We start from the raw sequence: 23,023 nt of genomic DNA, 5'->3' as shown, positions 1-23,023 counted from the left end.
GGAGGCGGGTAGCCTAGTGGTTAGAGGAGGCGGGTAGCCTAGTGGTTAGAGGAGGCGGGTAGCCTAGTGGTTAGCTTAGTGGTTAGAGGAGGCAGGTAGCCTAGTGGTTAGAGAGGCAGGTAGCCTAGTGGTTAGAGGAGGCGGGTAGCCTAGTGGTTAGAGGAGGCGGGTAGTCTAGTGGTTAGAGGAGGCAGGTAGCCTAGTGGTTAGAGGATGCGGGTAGCCTGGTGGTTAGAGGAGGCAGGTAGCCTAGTGGTTAGAGGAGGCAGGTAGCCTAGTGGTTAGAGGAGGCAGGTAGCCTAGTGGTTAGAGAGGCAGGTAGCCTAGTGGTTAGAGGAGGCAGGTAGCCTAGTGGTTAGAGGAGGCAGGTAGCCTAGTGGTTAGAGGGAGGCAGGTAGCCTAGTGGTTAGGGAGAGGCAGGTAGCCTAGTGGTTAGAGGAGGCAGGTAGCCTAGTGGTTAGAGGAGGCAGGTAGCCTAGTGGTTAGAGGAGGCAGGTAGCCTAGTGGTTAGAGGAGGCAGGTAGCCTAGTTGTTAGAGGAGGCAGGTAGCCTGGTGGTTTGAGGATGCACGTAGCGTAGTGGTTAGAGGAGGCAGGTAGCCTAGTGGTTAGAGGAGGCAGGTAGCCTAGTGGTTAGAGGAGGCAGGTAGCCTAGTGGTTAGAGGGGCAGGTAGCCTAGTGGTTAGAGGAGGCAGGTAGCCTAGTGGTTAGAGGAGGCAGGTAGCCTAGTGGTTAGAGGAGGCAGGTAGCCTAGTGGTTAGAGCGTTGGACTAGTTACCGAAAGGTTGCAAGATCAAATCCCCGAGCTGGCAAGGTTAAAATCTGTCGTTCTGCCCCTGAACAAGGCAGTTAACCCACTGTTCCTAGGCCGTCATTGTAAAATAAGAATTAATTCTTAACTGACTTGCCTCGTTAAATAAAAGGTAAAATAACACATCTCCTGTGGATTTACAGAGGCAACACTTCTGAGTCTTTGAATCCAAATGGATAAAAATCAACCGTTTTTATTTGGATGGAAATAGCAGCACCCATGTCATTGTCATCTGAATATGTCATCATCTCTGTTAGCCAGTTGAAGAGATATTAAAAGGGCATTTCATGGGCGAGCTGATGTCTGAGCTTGTACCTTGACTGTCAGTGCCTGAGGTTAAACCTGTGGAAGAGAGGAACATAGGGAGGCATATGAGATACAACATTTCTGTCATAACAGCATATAACAAGAATATAGTGGTGTGTTAAACGCTCTACCTACCTGTCTGTCTCTACCGGTCTGTGTGTTTCCCAGTCTGGGTGTCTACCTACCTGTCTGTGTGTCTACCTGTCTGTCTCTACCGGTCTGTCTCTACCTGTCTGTGTGTCTACCTACCTGTCTGTGTCTCTACCTGTCTGTGTGTCTACCTACCTGTCTGTGTCTCTACCTGTCTGTGTGTCTACCTGTCTGTTGTGTCTACCTACCTGTCTGTGTCTCTACCTGTCTGTGTGTCTACCTGTCTGTGTGTCTACCTACCTGTCTGTGTCTCTACCTACCTGTCTGTGTCTCTACCTGTCTGTGTGTTTCCCAGTCTGGGTGTGTGTCTACCGGTCTGTCTCTACCTGTCTGTGTCTCTACCTGTCTGTGTCTCTACCTGTCTGTGTTTCTACCTACCGGTCTGTGTTTCTACCTACCGGTCTGTCTCTACCTGTCTGTGTGTCTCTACCTGTCTGTGTCTCTCCCTACCTGTCTGTGTCTCTCCCTACCTGTCTGTGTCTCTACCTGTCTGTGTCTCTCTACCTGTCTGTGTCTCTACCTGTCTGTGTCTCTCCCAGTCTGTGTCTCCCAGTCTGTGTCTCTACCTGTTTGTGTCTCTACCTACCTGTCTGCCTCTACCTGTCTGCCTCTCCCTGTCTGCCTCTCCCTGTCTGCCTCTACCTGTCTGCCTCTACCTGTCTGCCTCTACCTGTCTGCCTCTACCTGTCTGCCTCTACCTGTCTGCCTCTACCTGTCTGCCTCTACCTGTCTGCCTCTCCCTGTCTGCCTCTACCTGTCTGCCTCTCCCTGTCTGTGTCTCTACCTGTCTGTGTCTCTCCCAGTGTAACCATTGGTCCTGTGCTTGTGGATGCTTCCCCTTGTCCAGCCTGCTCTTAGCTTCTCCTGCGCTGAAACGTCACAGAACCTGGAACATATTGTAGCGACATCAGTACAACACCTAGGGGCAGTTTCCCGGACACAGATTAGGCCTTTTCCTGGATTTAAAACTCAATGAAGAATCTCTATTGACATTTTTTTTTTTTGGTCCAGGATAAAGCTTAATCTGTGTACAGGAAACTAGCCCGTAAAGACCTTGTCAAGAGGTTTGGACCTCTAGATGTAACAGTTAAATGACAGTCACAGGGACCAAGGTTCAAGTCCTGATGAGGACTTGAACATGTTAGTCATTTAGCAGACACCCTTATCCAGAGCGACTTACAGTTAGTGAGTGCATACATTTATCATACTGGTCCCCTGTACATTTACCATACTGGTCCCCCGTACATTTACCATACTGGTCCCCCCCCCCTGTACATTTATCATACTGGTCCCCAGTACATTTATCATACTGGTCCCCCGTACATTTATCATACTGGTCCCCCCGTACATTTATCATACTGGTCCCCCCAGTACATTTATCATACTGGTCCCCAGTACATTTATCATACTGGTCCCCCGTACATTTATCATACTGGTCCCCCCGTACATTTATCATACTGGTCCCCCGTACATTTATCATACTGGTCCCCCCCGTACATTTATCATACTGGTCCTCCGTACATTTATCATACTGGTCCCCCCCGTACATTTATCATACTGGTCCCCCCGTACATTTATCATACTGGTCCCCCCGTACATTTACCATACTGGTCCCCCTGTACATTTATCATACTGGTCCCCCCCGTACATTTATCATACTGGTCCCCCCGTACATTTATCATACTGGTCCCCCGTACATTTATCATACTGGTCCCCCGTACATTTATCATACTGGTCCCCCGTACATTTATCATACTGGTCCCCCCAGTACATTTATCATACTGGTCCCCCCAGTACATTTATCATACTGGTCCCCCCAGTACATTTATCATACTGGTCCCCCGTACATTTATCATACTGGTCCCCCCAGTACATTTATCATACTGGTCCCCAGTACATTTATCATACTGGTCCCCCGTACATTTATCATACTGGTCCCCCCGTACATTTATCATACTGGTCCCCCCCGTACATTTATCATACTGGTCCCCCGTACATTTATCATACTGGTCCCCCCAGTACATTTATCATACTGGTCCCCAGTACATTTATCATAGTTTCTTCATCTCAGGTCCCTTATGTTTTTTATATATTCACACTAAAACAATAATGACAATAATACACAATACAACACAAGACATTTGACAACATGATGTAAATAACAAGAGATGAGTACTTACTTGGTCTGGTAGTGAGTGCGGACGCGAGAGGAGTCAGACGGTGTGTGTGACGGGGTTTTCAGATTTGGTGAGTTGAGGATGAATCCTGAACTCTCCTGGAAAGCAAACTAACGGTAACACTTTACCCTGCCAGTAACTAACGGTAACGCTTTACCCTGCCAGTAACTAACGGTAACGCTTTACCCTGCCAGTAACTAACGGTAACGCTTTACCCTGCCAGTAACTAACGGTAACGCTTTACCCTGCCAGTAACTAACGGTAACGCTTTACCCTGCCAGTAACTAACGGTAACGCTTTACCCTGCCAGTAACTAACGGTAACGCTTTACCCTGCCAGTAACTAACGGTAACGCTTTACCCTGCCAGTAACTAACGGTAACGCTTTACCCTGCCAGTAACTAACGGTAACAGTTTACCCTGCCAGTAACTAACGGTAACGCTGTACCCTGCCAGTAACTAACGGTAACGCTTTACCCTGCCAGTAACTAACGGTAACGCTTTACCCTGCCAGTAACTAACGGTAACGCTTTACCCTGCCAGTAACTAACGGTAACGCTTTACCCTGCCAGTAACCAACGGTAACACTTTACCCTGCCAGTAACTAACGGTAACGCTTTACCCTGCCAGTAACCAACGGTAACACTTTACCCTGCCAGTAACTAACGGTAACGCTTTACCCTGCCAGTAACTAACGGTAACGCTTTACCCTGCCAGTAACTAACGGTAACGCTTTACCCTGCCAGTAACTAACGGTAACACTTTACCCTGCCAGTAACTAACGGTAACGCTTTACCCTGCCAGTAACTAACGGTAACGCTTTACCCTGCCAGTAACTAACGGTAACGCTTTAGCCTGTTAGTATAACGCTTTAGAAAATGTTATAAGCATGTATGAGCCTTCATAATGTGTTATTAAGGCGTATATGATGTAGCTCTCTAACCTTCTTCCCGATAATCTTCTTCTCAGCAGGTGAGCTGATCTTCTGAGTCCCAGAGCCAGGTAACACAGAGACCTAGAGGTAATACACAGGAAGTGAGTCGTTTTAGTGTAGACATCGCCATTGAGGACTTCCAAGTAGTCACCTGGGAGGGGAATCCTATGTGGGGGATCAGACCGCAGTGGCTTCTTCAAACTGGGTTTGTAAACCAAAGAGTAAAGGGCGGATTCAATCACATCCACTTTAGCAGTCATCCACATAGCAGTAGAGTACAGTAGAGTACAGTACAATACAGTAGAGTACAATACAGTAGAGTAGAGTACAGTACAGTAGAGTACAATACAGTAGAGTAGAGTACAGTACAGTAGAGTAGAGTACAGTACAATACAGTAGAGTACAGTACAGTACAATACAGTAGAGTACAGTACAGTACAGTACAGTAGAGTACAATACAGTAGAGTACAGTACAGTAGAGTACAGTACAATACAGTAGAGTACAATACAGTAGAGTAGAGTACAGTACAATACAGTACAGTACAATACAGTAGAGTAGAGTACAGTACAATACAGTAGAGTAGAGTACAGTACAATACAGTAGAGTACAGTACAGTACAATACAGTAGAGTACAATACAGTAGAGTAGAGTACAGTACAATACAGTACAGTACAATACAGTAGAGTAGAGTACAGTACAATACAGTACAGTACAATACAGTAGAGTAGAGTACAGTACAATACAGTAGAGTAGAGTACAGTACAATACAGTAGAGTAGAGTACAGTACAATACAGTAGAGTACAATACAGTAGAGTACAGTACAGTAGAGTACAGTAGAGTACAGTACAGTACAATACAGTAGAGTAGAGTACAGTACAGTACAATACAGTAGAGTACAGTACAATACAGGAGAGTACAAAACAGTAGAGTAGATTACCTTAGAGTAGAGTACAATACAGTAGAGTAGAGTACAATACAGTAGAGTACAATACAGTATAGTAGAGTACAATACAGTATAGTAGAGTACAATACAGTAGAGTAGAGTACAATACAGTACAGTACAAGACAGAATAGTAAAGTACAATATAGTAGAGTACAGTGCAGTACAGTAGTGTACAATAGAGTACAGTGCAGTAAAGTAGCATACAGTAGAATAAAGTACAGTGCAGTAGAGTACAATACAATGCAGTAGAGTACAATACAGTAGAGTACAGTACACTACAATACAGTAGACTACAGTTCAATACAGTAGGCTACAGTACAATACAGTAGAGTACAGTACAGTACAGCAAAATACAGTAGAGTACAGTAGAGTACAGTACAATGCAGTACAGTACAATACAGTAGAGTACAGTAGAGTACAGCAGGGTACAGCAGAGTAAAGTACAATACAGTACAGTACAATACAATACAGTACAGTAGAGTACAATACAGTGCAGTACAGTAGAGTACAGTACAGTAGAGTACAGTAGAATAGAATACAGTAGAGTACAGTAGAATAGAATACAGTAGAGTACAGTACAGTAGAGTACAGTACAGTAGAGTACAGTAGTGTAGAGTAGAGTACAATACAGTAGAATAGAATACAGTACAGTAGAGTAGAGTACAGTAGAGTAGAGTATAGTAGAGTATAGTAGTGTACAGTACAGTACAATACAGTAGAGTACAGTAGTGTACAGTACAGTACAATACAGTACAGTAGAGTACAGTAGTGTACAGTACAGTACAGTACAATACAGTAGAGTACAATACAGTAGAGTACAGTGCAGTACAGTAGAATACAATACAGTAGGGTACAATACAGTACAGTAGAGTACAATACAGTAAGTACAATATAGTAGAGTACAATACAGTATAGTAGAGTACAATAGAGTAGAGTACAGTAGAGTACAGTACAATACAGTATTGTAGCTTACAATAGAGTAGAGTACAAATCAGTAGAGTACAATACAGTAGGGTACAATACAGTACAGTAGAGTACAATACAGTACAGTACAATATAGTAGAGTAGAGTACAATACAGTACAGTAGAGTACAGTAGAGTATAGTAGAGTAGAGTATAGTAGAGTACAGTAGTGTACAGTACAATACAGTACAGTAGAGTACAGTAGAGTACAGTATAGTAGAGTACAGTACAATACAGTACAGTAGAGTACAGTAGAGTACAGTACAGTAGAGTACAATACAGTAGAGTACAATACAGTAGAGTACAATACAGTACAGTAGAGTACAATACAGTACAGTAGAGTACAATCCAGTACAGTAGAGTACAATACAGTAGAGTACAGTACCATACAGTACAGTACAAGAAAGTACAATACAGTAAAGTAGATTACAGTAGAGTACAGTACAGTACAATACAGTACAGTACAGTAAAATACAGTACAGTACAGTAGAGTACAGTATAGTAGCGTACAATGGAGTAAAGTACAATACAGTAGGGTAGGGTACAGTAGAGTACAGTGCAGTACAGTAGTGTACAATAGAGTACAGTGCATTACAGTAAAGTACAGTAGAGTACAGTGCAGTAGAGTAGAGTGCAGTACAATGCAGTAGAGTACAATACAATGCAGTAGAGTACAATACAGTAGTGTAGAGTACAGTACAGTAAAATACAGTACAGTACAGTAGAGTAAAGTAGAGTAAGTAGAATACAGTACAGCTCAATTCAGTAGAGTAAAGTACAATACAGTACAGTACAATACAGTAGAGTACAGTAGAATAGAATACAGTAGAGTAGAGTACAGTGCAGTAGAGTACAGTAGAGTAGAGTTCAGTAGTGTATAGTACAGTAGAGTACAGTACAATACAGTACGGTAGAGTACAGTAAAATACAGTACAATACAGAACAGTACAATACAGTAAAGTACAGTACAGTAGAGTACAGTGCAGCACAGTAGCATACAATAGAGTGCAGTAGAGCACAGTACAGTAGCGTAGACTAGAATACAGTGGAGTACAGTACAGTAGAGTACAGTAGAGTACAGTACATGTAGCAAAGTAGAATACAGTAGAGTACAGTGCAGTACAGTACAGTAGAGTAGAGTACAGTAGAGTAGAGTACAGTAGAGTAGTGTAGAGTAGAGCACAGTGCAGTGCAGTACAGTACAGTAGAGTAGAGTACAGTAGAGTACAGTAGAGTACAGTAGAGTACAGTAGAGTAGAGTACAGTACAGTAGAGTAGAATAGAGTAGAGTACAGTACAGTCCAGTCCAGTACAGTCCAGTACAGTACAGTCCAGTACAGTACAGTACAGTACAGTCCAGTAGAGTACAGTCCAGTACAGTATAGTACAGTGCAGTGCAATACAGTAGTGTACAGTAGAGTCCAGTGCAGTACAGTGCAGTACAGTGCAGTACAGTGCAGTACAGTAGAATACAGTAGAGTACAGTAGAGTACAGCACAGTACAGTAGAGTAGAGCACAGTACAGGAGAGTAGAGCACAGTACAGGAGAGTAGAGCACAGTATAGTAGAGTACAGTAGACAATAGTTTTGGCCAAATAGAGATCAACGTTTTTTGGCTCTTGAAGGTTGGAGCCGCCCTGCTGGCTATACATCTCAATCACAGGAGGATGGTGGTAACGACTAGAGAGGATGGGCTGGGGGTAACGACTAGAGAGGATGGGCTGGTGGTAACGACTAGAGAGGATGGGCTGGTGGTAACGACTAGAGAGGATGGGCTGGTGGTAACGACTAGAGAGGATGGGCTGGGGGTAACGACTAGAGAGGATGGGCTGGTGGTAACGACTAGAGAGGATGGGCTGGGGGTAACGACTAGAGAGGATGGGCTGGGGGTAACGACTAGAGAGGATGGGCTGGTGGTAACGACTAGAGAGGATGGGCGGATGGGCTGGTGGTAACGACTAGAGAGGATGGGCTGGTGGTAACGACTAGAGAGGATGGGCGGATGGGCTGGTGGTAACGACTAGAGAGGATGGGCTGGTGGTAACGACTAGAGAGGATGGGCTGGTGGTAACGACTAGAGAGGATGGGCTGGTGGTAACGACTAGAGAGGATGGGCTGGTGGTAACGACTAGAGAGGATGGGCTGGTGGTAACGACTAGAGAGGATGGGCTGGTGGTAACGACTAGAGGGGATGGGCTGGTGGTAATGACTAGAGAGGATGGGCTGGTGGTAACGACTAGAGAGGATGGGCTGGTGGTAACGACTAGAGTCTGGAGACGCCGTGGAGAACGTTCTGCTTCCTGCAACATCCTCCAGCATGACCGGTTTGGCGGTGGGTCAGTCATGGTGTGGGGTGGCATTTCTTTGGGGGGCCGCACAGCCCTCCATGTGCTCGCCAGAGGTAGCCTGACTGCCATTAGGTACCGAGATGAGATCCTCAGACCCCTTGTGAGACCATATGCTGGTGCGGTTGGCCCTGGGTTCCTCCTAATGCAAGACAATGCTAGACCTCATGTGGCTGGAGTGTGTCAGCAGTTCCTGCAAGAGGAAGGCATTGATGCTATGGACTGGCCCGCCCGTTCCCCAGACCTGAATCCAATTGAGCACATCTGGGACATCATGTCTCGCTCCATCCACCAACGCCACATTGCACCACAGACTGTCCAGGAGTTGGCGGATGCTTTAGTCCAGGTCTGGGAGGAGATCCCTCAGGAGACCATCCGCCACCTCATCAGGAGCATGCCCAGGCGTTGTAGGGAGGTCATACAGGCACGTGGCCACACACACTAATGAGCCTCATTTTGACTTGTTTTAAGGACATTACATCAAAGTTGGATCAGCCTGTAGTGTGGTTTTCCACTTTAATTTTGAGTGTGACTCCAAATCCAGACCTCCATGGGTTGATAAATTGGATTTACATTGATTATTTTTGTGTGATTTTGTTGTCAGCACATTCAACTATGAAAACAAAAAAGTATTTAATAAAATTATTTCTTTCATTCAGATCTAGGATGTGTTGTTTAAGTGTTCCCTTTATTTTTTTGAGCAGTATATATACACAGTACCAGTCAAAAGTGTGGACAACTTTTGTGCCAGCGAGGACATAAGAAAGTAGTCGAGATGACTAGTTTGATTGAGCCTCCTCCATGTATATCTCACTAGGTCAGGATATTAAACCTCCTCCATGTATATCTCACTAGGTCAGGGTATTAAACCTCCTCCATGTATATCTCACTAGGTCAGGATATTAAACCTCCTCCATGTATATCTCACTAGGTCAGGATATTAAACCTCCTCCATGTATATCTCACTAGGTCAGGATATTAAACCTCCTCCATGTATATCTCACTAGGTCAGGATATTAAACCTCCTCCATGTATATCTCACTAGGTCAGGATATTAAACCTCCTCCATGTATATCTCACTAGGTCAGGATATTAAACCTCCTCCATGTATATCTCACTAGGTCAGGATATTAAACCTCCTCCATGTATATCTCACTAGGTCAGGATATTAAACCTCCTCCATGTATATCTCACTAGGTCAGGATATTAAACCTCCTCCATGTATATCTCACTAGGTCAGGGTATTAAACCTCCATATATCCACTAATTCCAATATATCCCTGACATTCTTGATTTCCTTAAGATTATGAGGGTGAAATTTCTTGTGTGATTTCCTTTCCGGTCCATAGAGGTATTTAAAACCGTATTATAATCTCCCACCATAATAATAGACTCTTGTTTTGCTTGTAGAGTTGATAAATTATTATATATGTATTCAATGAAGCTTGGATGATCCTTATTTGAACCATATAGATTAATGAGGGAAATCTGTTTGTGGTCCAATAACATATTTAAAATAATCCATCTACCTTGTAGATCTGTTTGGACAGTGTGCACATTTGGATCAAAATTATAGTTAATTAAAATCATCACCCATTTTGAATTTCTTTGCCCCATGGGAGAAATATAATTCCTTTCTCCAAATAACTACCATCTAATATTGTTGAATGGGTTTCCTGTAAACAATATATATATATATATATATATATTATATTTCTTCTCTTTTAGCCAGGTAAATACTGATCGTCTTATTATCTGCTAAGCCGTTACGATTATAATTGGCTATACTTATTTCACCATTTACCATAATAAGATATAATAAGATACAAGTTTAAATTATATGTTTGTAAACTTACCATTAGAAAGTACCACAGTGATTGAGTCTCCATATAGCCATACTATGAGTAGACCTCCCATTGCTCTCCACTCTTCCACCTGCTAAAACCTCCCCACATCCCAATTTGGATTGTCATCCCAGTGACTGGCAGACCCTGTCCACCTGTATCCCAGGGCCTCTGAGTATTTCGGGGTTTTTTTTTTTTACATTGAGAGATATCGTCTACAGTACATACTCGACAGGCCAGAGGGTCCAAGGTGTCCCTGGTGAAGCTTGTTTCTCTGGGGACTCTACTGACCAGCCTGGGGAGCATCTCAGAGCCCTGGAACACACAGAATATATCTTCATTATTGTGCCAAAGGACATTTTTATTTTGTCCTCTGCTCTGAAACCCACAGACGCACAAAACAAAAAGACAACGCACAAAACACACATTTATCCTCTAATAATATTAGAGATGGTTTGAGAGATATATTCTAATCTACTGTGACATATCGGCAGATAGAGAACAGGACATATAAAAATACGTTAGAGCCAACCTGAAGGAACGATATAGGCAGGAAGTCATCTCTCATCACAGAGTTCTCAGTCCTCCTTGGATTGACCTAATAACACACACACACACACACACACACACACACACACACACACACACACACACACACACACACACACACACACACACACACACACACACACACACACACACACACACACACACAGTCACACACACACACACACACACACACACACACACACACACACACACACACACACACACACACACACACACACACACACACACACACACACACACACACACACACACAACACACACAATACACACACACACACACACACACACACACACACACACACACACACACACACACACACACACACACACACACACACACACACACACACACACACACACACACACACACACACACACACACACACACACACACACACACACACACACACACACACACACACACACACACACACACACACACACACACACACACACACACACACACACACACACACACACACACACACACAACACACACACACACACACAACACACACACACACACACACACACACACACACACACACACACACACACACACACACACACACACACACACACACACACACACACACACACACACACACAACACACACAATACACACACACACACACACAGTCACACACACAACACACACAATACACACACACACACACACACACACACATACACACACACACACACACACACACACACACACACACACACACACACACACACACACACACACACACACACACACACACACACACACACACACACACACTTACTTTAATAACAGGAACAAAGACGCGATGAAGATGAAAAGTGATCAGCCGTGTGGTTACATTGATATAATACTACATAAAAACAAAATGGAGGATGAACAAGGTGCTACGTCAAGTTGTTTACTTCACATTGGATGTGTCCCAAAAGGCACCCTATTCTCCGTATAGTGAATGTGACTTCTGACCAAATCCTTAGGGGTGCCTGGTCAAAAATAGTGCACTAAATAGGGAACAGGGGAGCCATTTTTTGGGGGGACGCGCACATGATGTTTACCCTTCAGTTGGACGCAGACTGCTTAGCCCTGGGGTTAAGTGACTGCTCAGGCTAAAGTGGGATAACGTCAACCTCAGGGTTAGCACAGACAGGGCATGAATATCACAGAATTACGCCGTCACTTGAAGATTGAATATTCTACTCTGTTCCTGTTTTTTTTTTTATTTGTTTTTTTAATTTAACAGATGAACAATTTCTTGTCGAGCACAGTTAAAAACCGTCAGTGTCCTGGCCAGTTTTGGTGTTGATGCGGTGTTATTGTGACTGAATGCCAGCTGGTGTTGCTTTGAAGCTCTTGTTAAAGAAATACTGTTGTTAAAATCAGGGTGTCAAACTGGACAGTTGCTTTAGTAAGTGTTGATTATTCAGTGTAACATTTCTCGTGTTGAATCAGGTGTTAAATTAAATGAACTATTTGTTTATAAAAATGTTAAAAAGAACCCCCAGTGTAGTTTTTAATAACCCCATCATTGTCATATTTCCCAGCATGCTCTATTGCAGTTTGATTTTTAGAATTGTTTGTTTCAATATCTATGTTTTTTTTCATGTACATTGATTGATTAATTAATCTGACGTTACTCGAATATCAAATAACATACTTTTTTCCCCTAAACTAATCCAATCTGTAATATGGATTTATTGCACCTGTTACTGAAATGGTTGTTCCAGTTTAGTCTCAAATCTTAGTCTTCACAAACACAGCTATGATTCTGAATGCAGATTGAGGGTGAATAAAAATGTGAGATGTTGGACATCTTCATTCTACCTGCATTCCACATCACTTTGCAAACCAGAATAATCGCATTTGAATGACATATTCGCTTAGGATCTCACTTGGTGAAGGCTACAGGACTGAAAATGGATGAACGTAACAACCATACAACGGAGATAATATAAGACAAGTACTGGAAACCAGGCCTGGAATTCATAGCTGACTTTGATAAAGGCCTTTGATAAAGAACGACTGGAATTTATATATAAATGCCTGGACTATTTTAAAATTTTTGGAGAATTTCTTATACAGTGGCATGAAAAAAAAGGTATGTGAACCCTTTAGAATGACCTGGACATCTGTATAAATTGGTCATCAAATTTGATCTGATCTTCATCTAAGTCACAACAACAGACAAACACAGTCTGCTAAAACTAATAACACACAAATTATTGTATTTTTCTTGTCTATATTGAATACATTATTTAAAATGTCAAGAGGAGTAAAACATGTTTGTTCACTATCGGCATATCTATTCTTCATTATTTTTTATCTATTCTTTATCGCCATCGAAATGTTAGCTATTAAAATCATAATAATAATTTAAAAATCCAGGTCTTAAATCAAAGGTGTCATTGTACGTGATGATTCATGTTTTCTTCTAAATCCACAGCCTCATAGAGGATTTAGATACTTTTCCTGACCTCTCTGGATTAAAATCGAATTATGTTAAGTATTCTATATTACGTATTGGATGACAAAATAAATGTACTTTCACATTTACCGGGTAGGTTACCAATAAAACGTTCTGATAGTGCAAGGAAAATACTCTGTATTCATATTCGAAAATAAATAAATAATCTTACTACAATACATTTTGGCCTCCCGAGTGGCGGAGCGGTCAAAGGCACTGCATCTCCGTGCAAGAGACGTCACTACAGACACCCTGGTTCGATTCCAGGCTGTATCACATCCGGCCGTGATTGGGAGTCCCATAGGGCGGCAGCACAATTGCACCAGCGTCATCCGGGTTTGGCCGGGCGTAGGCCGTCATTGTAAATAAGAATTTGTTCTTAACTGACTTGCCTAGTTACAAAAAGGTTCAATAAAAAAATAAAAAATGTTTTGAATGTTAGTCAAATTAGATAAGATCTTGCTACTGGAAAAATCACCCTGATAATGTAATGTCTGCTTCCAGCTCATACTCTCAAACACGTAGATCCCCTGAACGAGGCTCACGCTCCAGATCCCAATCACCTGAATTCTGATCACCTGTTCACACACCTGTATGTCGTTATCACACACTATTTAGTTCAGTTCTTTGCACCCGGTCATTGTGAGGTATTGTTTGTTTTCTGACACTTCTATTCGCCCCCCCCCCATGGGGAAAACGTCAATGGGTCTGAATACCTGTTACTGACATCACTAACCATGTGACCAGACCTGTTACTGACATCACTAACCATGTGACCAGACCTGTTACTGACATCACTAACCATGTGACCAGACCTGTTACTGACATCACTAACCATGTGACCAGACCTGTTACTGACATCACTAACCATGTGACCAGACCTGTTACTGACATCACTAACCATGTGACCAGACCTGTTACTGACATCACTAACCATGTGACCAGACCTGGGTTACTGACATCACTAACCATGTGACCAGACCTGGGTTACTGACATCACTAACCATGTGACCAGACCTGGGTTACTGACATCACTAACCATGTGACCAGACCTGGGTTACTGACATCACTAACCATGTGACCAGACCCGGGTTACTGACATCACTAACCATGTGACCAGACCTGGGTTACTGACATCACTAACCATGTGACCAGACCCGTTACTGACATCACTAACCATGTGACCAGACCCGTTACTGACATCACTAACCATGTGACCAGACCCGTTACTGACATCACTAACCATGTGACCAGACCTGTTACTGACATCACTAACCATGTGACCAGACCTGTTACTGACATCACTAACCATGTGACCAGACCTGTTACTGACATCACTAACCATGTGACCAGACCTGTTACTGACATCACTAACCATGTGACCAGACCTGGGTTACTGACATCACTAACCATGTGACCAGACCTGGGTTACTGACATCACTAACCATGTGACCAGACCCGTTACTGACATCACTAACCATGTGACCAGACCCGTTACTGACATCACTAACCATGTGACCAGACCCGTTACTGACATCACTAACCATGTGACCAGACCTGTTACTGACATCACTAAGCATGTGACCAGACCTGTTACTGACATCACTAACCATGTGACCAGACCTGTTACTGACATCACTAACCATGTGACCAGACCCGTTACTGACATCACTAACCATGTGACCAGACCTGTTACTGACATCACTAACCATGTGACCAGACCTGTTACTGACATCACTAACCATGTGACCAGACCTGTTACTGACATCACTAACCATGTGACCAGACCTGTTACTGACATCACTAACCATGTGACCAGACCTGTTACTGACATCACTAACCATGTGACCAGACCTGGGTTACTGACATCACTAACCATGTGACCAGACCTGGGTTACTGACATCACTAACCATGTGACCAGACCTGGGTTACTGACATCACTAACCATGTGACCAGACCTGGGTTACTGACATCACTAACCATGTGACCAGACCCGGGTTACTGACATCACTAACCATGTGACCAGACCCGTTACTGACATCACTAACCATGTGACCAGACCTGTTACTGACATCACTAACCATGTGACCAGACCTGGGTTACTGACATCACTAACCATGTGACCAGACCCGTTACTGACATCACTAACCATGTGACCAGACCCGTTACTGACATCACTAACCATGTGACCAGACCCGTTACTGACATCACTAACCATGTGACCAGACCTGTTACTGACATCACTAACCATGTGACCAGACCGGTTACTGACATCACTAACCATGTGACCAGACCTGTTACTAACATCACTAACCATGTGACCAGACCCGTTACTGACATCACTAGCCATGTGACCAGACCTGTTACTGACATCACTAACCATGTGACCAGACCCGTTACTGACATCACTAACCATGTGACCAGACCTGTTACTGACATCACTAACCATGTGACCAGACCTGTTACTGACATCACTAACCATGTGACCAGACCTGGGTTACTGACATCACTAACCATGTGACCAGACCTGTTACTGACATCACTAACCATGTGACCAGACCTGTTACTGACATCACTAACCATGTGACCAGACCTGTTACTGACATCACTAACCATGTGACCAGACCTGGGTTACTGACATCACTAACCATGTGACCAGACCTGGGTTACTGACATCACTAACCATGTGACCAGACCTGTTACTGACATCACTAACCATGTGACCAGACCTGGGTTACTGACATCACTAACCATGTGACCAGACCTGGGTTACTGACATCACTAACCATGTGACCAGACCTGGGTTACTGACATCACTAACCATGTGACCAGACCTGTTACTGACATCACTAACCATGTGACCAGACCTGTTACTGACATCACTAACCATGTGACCAGACCTGTTACTGACATCACTAACCATGTGACCAGACCTGGGTTACTGACATCACTAACCATGTGACCAGACCTGTTACTGACATCACTAACCATGTGACCAGACCTGGGTTACTGACATCACTAACCATGTGACCAGACCTGTTACTGACATCACTAACCATGTGACCAGACCTGTTACTGACATCACTAACCATGTGACCAGACCTGTTACTGACATCACTAACCATGTGACCAGACCTGGGTTACTGACATCACTAACCATGTGACCAGACCTGTTACTGACATCACTAACCATGTGACCAGACCTGTTACTGACATCACTAACCATGTGACCAGACCTGTTACTGACATCACTAACCATGTGACCAGACCTGTTACTGACATCACTAACCATGTGACCAGACCTGGGTTACTGACATCACTAACCATGTGACCAGACCTGTTACTGACATCACTAACCATGTGACCAGACCTGGGTTACTGACATCACTAACCATGTGACCAGACCTGGGTTACTGACATCACTAACCATGTGACCAGACCTGGGTTACTGACATCACTAACCATGTGACCAGACCTGGGTTACTGACATCACTAACCATGTGACCAGACCCGTTACTGACATCACTAACCATGTGACCAGACCCGTTACTGACATCACTAACCATGTGACCAGACCTGTTACTGACATCACTAACCATGTGACCAGACCTGGGTTACTGACATCACTAACCATGTGACCAGACCCGTTACTGACATCACTAACCATGTGACCAGACCCGTTACTGACATCACTAACCATGTGACCAGACCCGTTACTGACATCACTAACCATGTGACCAGACCTGTTACTGACATCACTAACCATGTGACCAGACCGGTTACTGACATCACTAACCATGTGACCAGACCTGTTACTAACATCACTAACCATGTGACCAGACCCGTTACTGACATCACTAGCCATGTGACCAGACCTGTTACTGACATCACTAACCATGTGACCAGACCCGTTACTGACATCACTAACCATGTGACCAGACCTGTTACTGACATCACTAACCATGTGACCAGACCTGTTACTGACATCACTAACCATGTGACCAGACCTGGGTTACTGACATCACTAACCATGTGACCAGACCTGTTACTGACATCACTAACCATGTGACCAGACCTGTTACTGACATCACTAACCATGTGACCAGACCTGTTACTGACATCACTAACCATGTGACCAGACCTGGGTTACTGACATCACTAACCATGTGACCAGACCTGGGTTACTGACATCACTAACCATGTGACCAGACCTGTTACTGACATCACTAACCATGTGACCAGACCTGGGTTACTGACATCACTAACCATGTGACCAGACCTGGGTTACTGACATCACTAACCATGTGACCAGACCTGGGTTACTGACATCACTAACCATGTGACCAGACCTGTTACTGACATCACTAACCATGTGACCAGACCTGTTACTGACATCACTAACCATGTGACCAGACCTGTTACTGACATCACTAACCATGTGACCAGACCTGTTACTGACATCACTAACCATGTGACCAGACCTGGGTTACTGACATCACTAACCATGTGACCAGACCTGTTACTGACATCACTAACCATGTGACCAGACCTGGGTTACTGACATCACTAACCATGTGACCAGACCTGTTACTGACATCACTAACCATGTGACCAGACCTGTTACTGACATCACTAACCATGTGACCAGACCTGTTACTGACATCACTAACCATGTGACCAGACCTGGGTTACTGACATCACTAACCATGTGACCAGACCTGTTACTGACATCACTAACCATGTGACCAGACCTGTTACTGACATCACTAACCATGTGACCAGACCTGTTACTGACATCACTAACCATGTGACCAGACCTGGGTTACTGACATCACTAACCATGTGACCAGACCTGTTACTGACATCACTAACCATGTGACCAGACCTGTTACTGACATCACTAACCATGTGACCAGACCTGTTACTGACATCACTAACCATGTGACCAGACCTGTTACTGACATCACTAACCATGTGACCAGACCTGGGTTACTGACATCACTAACCATGTGACCAGACCTGTTACTGACATCACTAACCATGTGACCAGACCTGGGTTACTGACATCACTAACCATGTGACCAGACCTGGGTTACTGACATCACTAACCATGTGACCAGACCTGTTACTGACATCACTAACCATGTGACCAGACCTGTTACTGACATCACTAACCATGTGACCAGACCTGTTACTGACATCACTAACCATGTGACCAGACCTGTTACTGACATCACTAACCATGTGACCAGACCTGTTACTGACATCACTAACCATGTGACCAGACCTGTTACTGACATCACTAACCATGTGACCAGACCTGTTACTGACATCACTAACCATGTGACCAGACCTGTTACTGACATCACTAACCATGTGACCAGACCTGGGTTACTGAGTGTTGTCTCCATCCGGGGTTTGCAGTTTTTAGACTTTTCTATTGTTTACTTTGTGCCAGGCAATCTCAAACAAGCCAAGGTAGAGTATTTGAAATGATTTCCAATAGTATTTTAACCCAGGTCTACTCATCACTAGCCATGTGGCAATTTTGTATATTTAGAGGGAGCAACACTAACCATGTGGTACTGGGGCAGAAAGGTGTTGGGTTGCAGGGCCGTCCCCTCAGTGAAACCGCTCTCTCCTTGGGCTCCCACTAACTGGTGCTTCTGAGAAACTAAAGGACAATCATAGGTCATTTATGCACTGCTCTCTAAACAGCCCTTTCCCTGCAGCGGGCAGAGCTGGGTGAAATTACGTCATTGCAATCAGTTTTGCCAGAGGAGTTAATACCCTTTTCACACAACAAACGGAGCGGAGCCAAGATGTGTTCTCCTCATTATGGCCCCCAGCACAGTACAGTTCTGGTCTGTTCTGGACAGTTCTGTGAAAAGGGTATTACAAAACCATTCAGCTCCTCAGTATATTACACTGTACCTGGTGGTCTGGGACGATATGGAACAAAGTGTTCCTTATACTCTGTCTGGATGGATACATTCTGGGGGAGGGAGGGAAGGAAGGAAGGAAGGAAGGAGAGAGGGAGGAAGGAGAGAGAGAGGGAGAGAGGGAGGGAGGAAGGGAGGAAGGAGAGAGGGAGGAAGGAGAGAGAGAGGGAGAGAGGGAGGAAAGGAAGGAAGGAAGGATTGAAGGAAGGAACGGAAGGAAGGAAGGAAGGAAGGAAGGAAGGAAGGAAGGAAGGAGGGAGGAAGGAGAGAGAGAGGGAGAGAGGGAGGGAGGGAGGAAGGAGAGAGGGAGGAAGGAGAGAGAGAGGAAGGAGAGAGAGAGGGAGGAAGGGAGGAAGACAGAAAGACACTTAAAATCAATTTATTCTCCCAGTCTCTCTCCCTCATCCCTCCCTTCCTCCCTCTGTCCCTCTCTCTCCCCCTCATCCCTCCCTCTCTCCTCCTCACTGCTGTAGGCTGTGTCTTGAGCTGTAGGTATCCACTCTCTCTGATCTGTCCACTCGGGAAAGGCAGGGTCTCTGACCCATCAGGTCTGGTCATGGGCTGGAAGTGGCGCTTAGTCTGAGACTGGAAACAATCTAGCAGAGAACACCTGGAGAAGACCCAAAACACACGCTTGATGTCACTGTTATTATCCACTGAATATGTGATCCCTGCAGGAATTGAACCTATGACCTTGGCGTTCCTATCGCCAAGCTCTTGTTAACTGAGCCATAGAGAACTACATAATAATATATACTTATGAGTATAGGAATACTATCACTAAGGACCTCTGGGGGGGAATATCTGAAATGGCATCATATTTAAATAATGCACTACTTCTAGCCAGAGGTATGCGGTAGACTAGCGTCCTGCCCTGTGGGCCGTTCTGGCTCGGACAAGGCCACTAGCATCCTGTCCAGGGGGTCGTTCTGGCTTGGACAAGGCCACTAGCATCCTGTCCAGGGGGTCGTTCTGGCTCGGACAAGGCCACTAGCATCCTGTCCAGGGGGTCGTTCTGGCTCGGTCAAGGCTACTAGCGTCCTGTCCAGGGGGTCGTTCTGGCTCAGACAAGGCTACTAGCATCCTGTCCAGGGGGTCGTTCTGGCTCGGTCAAGGCTACTAGCGTCCTGTCCAGGGGGTCGTTCTGGCTCGGTCAAGGCTACTAGCGTCCTGTCCAGGGGGTCGTTCTGGCTCAGACAAGGCTACTAGCATCCTGTCCAGGGGGTCGTTCTGGCTCGGACAAGGCTACTAGCATCCTGTCCAGGGGGTCGTTCTGGCTCGGACAAGGCCACTAGCATCCTGTCCAGGGGGTCGTTCTGGCTTGGACAAGGCCATTAGCATCCTGTCCAGGGGGTCGTTCTGGCTCGGACAAGGCCACTAGCATCCTGTCCAGGGGGTCGTTCTGGCTTGGACAAGGCCACTAGCATCCTGTCCAGGGGGTCGTTCTGGCTCGGTCAAGGCTACTAGCGTCCTGTCCAGGGGGTCGTTCTGGCTCGGTCAAGGCTACTAGCGTCCTATCCAGGGGGTCGTTCTGGCTCGGACAAGGCTACTAGCGTCCTGTCCAGGGGGTCGTTCTGGCTCGGACAAGGCTACTAGCGTCCTATCCAGGGGGTCGTTCTGGCTCTGTCCAGACTATTTCATTACTTTACTTGGGCCAGAGCCCTATGTGGGTCTGATAAAAGAGTGCACTGTGTAGGGACAGACTGGGGCTGTAGTATAATATAGTATAGTATAATATAGTATAGTATAATATAGTATAGTCTTACCCTAACTGTGGGTTATCAGTGTAGTCCAGACTAGGGCTGTAGTAAACAGCAGGTCTCAGGTTGGCAGAGTACCCTGTCCCGTAATGATGACCTAGACATGGACTGAAGTCTTCTTTGCCTGGATAAGATATGACAGTAAGATGGGAAGGGTTGGGGGTTTACTTCCCAATAATATCTCTCTTCTCCTGAAGTTTGCACTCATGAGAGTAAAAGAGGACTAGACCACCATATTTCTTATGGGAAATTCTTATACCAGTAATTTCCTTTGAAATCAGCGAAAGGGAAGTGAACAAGTACACATTTTAGTGAGGTAATTGGGACCAGTGTGTGGCCATGCGAGTGAGTCATTAGGGAATCTGGCTTTGCATTGTTAAAAATCACACAGGCGTATCATTGAGGGTGAAAGCAGAATATACTTGAGAAAGCAGAACACTTCAGGCAAATGTAGTGGATACTATCTTACCATCAGTAGAATAAAATAAAATTCAATTCAATACAATAGAGAGTTTATATCAAGTCATATCAGATATCTTGTTCTCACCATAAGAAGCCCTGTAGGAGGTACAGTAGGGGTTGAGGGAGGTGTTGACCAGGACTTCCTGTTCCTCCTAGAGAGAGCCTTGTGACCATGTCTACCTGACTAACCATCTGTGACGGACCAGGATAATGGAGAAACACTACAGTTAAATCCACTAGCAACAACGATAGACAGAGAGAGAGAGAGAGAGAGAGAGAGAGAGAGAGAGAGAGAGAGAGAGAGCGAGCGAGCTGCCGGTAACCGGGAGAGAAGACTGATTTTAGTTCATGTTGAACGTTGACAGTCAAACTGTTTTTGTATAGCTTTCTCACAATAGCTTACACTCTCATTCTACATGTCATCGTGTAAGTCATGTATTTTCATCAAGAATTAAGAGAAATGGAAAGTTATCGTAGCAGAAGAAGTACAGGAATAACATGCTAAATGCCCATATTACAGGCCAAGCCTACAGATTCATTCATTTGTGATCATCTCTGTAAATCTAAAAAAATATATATATATAGTAGGCATAGTCGATATTAATTTCAATAAAATGTCTGCATCATGATAAAAGCGAAACCCCGCTCCTCTACCGCTCTACCGTTACCTGTCTGTCGAAGCGGTGTTTCTGCTTACCGGCGGCCTCCTCTCGCCGTGTTAGGTTTTATATAACCCGGGACCCGTGCCGTCTCCATGATACCGACCGTTGCTACGGTGATTCTCCAAGTGCCGCACTTCACAATGACCGACTGAATGCGGTCACAATAGAAGTCATGGAATCAGACGGCTGCTCCCCTCAATACTGCTGCAGTTGCACCATAAACTCACTGTGTTTGGTCCCTGGTCTGTTTTGTGCCTGTTGTGCCTGTTGCTGTTGTCATTGTCAAGTAATGTTTGGCATGACAATTAGTGACAACTAGTTGGCATGAAAGCACAAAACAGACTGACACTAAGGGGGCTAAAGCTGGCTAGGGTAAAAGGACATGATTTAATAAAAAAATAATAATAATAATAAAAAAATATTGATCTGATTGAAGTATCCAGTCAATCAAAGGGCATTTAATTTATGAATGATTAATTAATCATGATTAGAATAATGTACCACCTCCAAGGATATAATCAATACCTTGAGGGAGTTAGGTTACTAATAGCGAATGTTATTGTCAGGGCTGTAGATACATATGAAGACACCAAGGTCCAGACCTCAGTCAGTTTTTTGTAATAAAAGAAAATATATAAATATATTCTAACTGTCAACAGTAAGTTCAGACCCCGACTGAGTTCC

At 44.6% G+C, this 23,023-nt stretch overlaps 1 protein-coding gene across 3 annotated transcripts; it reads right to left on the bottom strand.

Annotated features, from left to right (window-relative positions):
• Positions 1 to 977: 977 nt before the first annotated feature.
• Positions 978 to 22,632, bottom strand: saxo4 (stabilizer of axonemal microtubules 4). Of its 3 annotated transcripts, XM_045688579.1 has the most exons (12): positions 22,346 to 22,632; positions 21,763 to 21,869; positions 21,222 to 21,339; positions 19,921 to 20,065; positions 19,448 to 19,508; positions 19,090 to 19,187; positions 11,006 to 11,071; positions 10,702 to 10,788; positions 4,386 to 4,457; positions 3,447 to 3,541; positions 2,051 to 2,152; positions 978 to 1,152 (listed from the first exon to the last, which is right to left on the bottom strand). In XM_045688579.1, the coding sequence occupies exons 4-12, from the start codon at positions 20,011 to 20,013 to the stop codon at positions 1,134 to 1,136; spliced, it is 693 nt and encodes a 230-aa protein (XP_045544535.1). In that variant the 5' UTR covers positions 20,014 to 20,065; positions 21,222 to 21,339; positions 21,763 to 21,869; positions 22,346 to 22,632; the 3' UTR covers positions 978 to 1,133. The 3 variants fall into 3 exon arrangements, with proteins under 3 accessions (XP_045544535.1, XP_045544536.1, XP_045544537.1); XM_045688580.1 differs by lacking the exon at positions 2,051 to 2,152; XM_045688581.1 differs by lacking the exon at positions 19,448 to 19,508.
• Between the last annotated feature and the right edge of the window lie 391 nt (positions 22,633 to 23,023).

This window comes from Salmo salar, chromosome ssa10, assembly GCF_905237065.1.
Source record: "Salmo salar chromosome ssa10, Ssal_v3.1, whole genome shotgun sequence".
Taxonomy (NCBI): Eukaryota; Metazoa; Chordata; class Actinopteri; order Salmoniformes; family Salmonidae; genus Salmo; species Salmo salar.
Note: the sequence above shows the minus strand (reverse complement) of the source record. Positions and strands in the feature narration are given on the sequence as shown.

What these genes read in the sequence shown, in the direction of transcription:
- saxo4 (XM_045688579.1), bottom strand. Translation starts at nt 20,013, where the DNA reads ATGACCAGACCTGATGGGTCAGAGACCCTGCCTTTCCCGAGTGGACAG. An exon ending in TTCTGCCCCAGTACCACATG is followed by an intron (nt 11,072 to 19,089) that starts GTTAGTGTTGCT and finishes GTGTGTTATTAG; the next exon opens with GTCAATCCAAGGAGGACTGA. An exon ending in AGAAGATTATCGGGAAGAAG is followed by an intron (nt 3,542 to 4,385) that starts GTTAGAGAGCTA and finishes TTTGCTTTCCAG; the next exon opens with GAGAGTTCAGGATTCATCCT.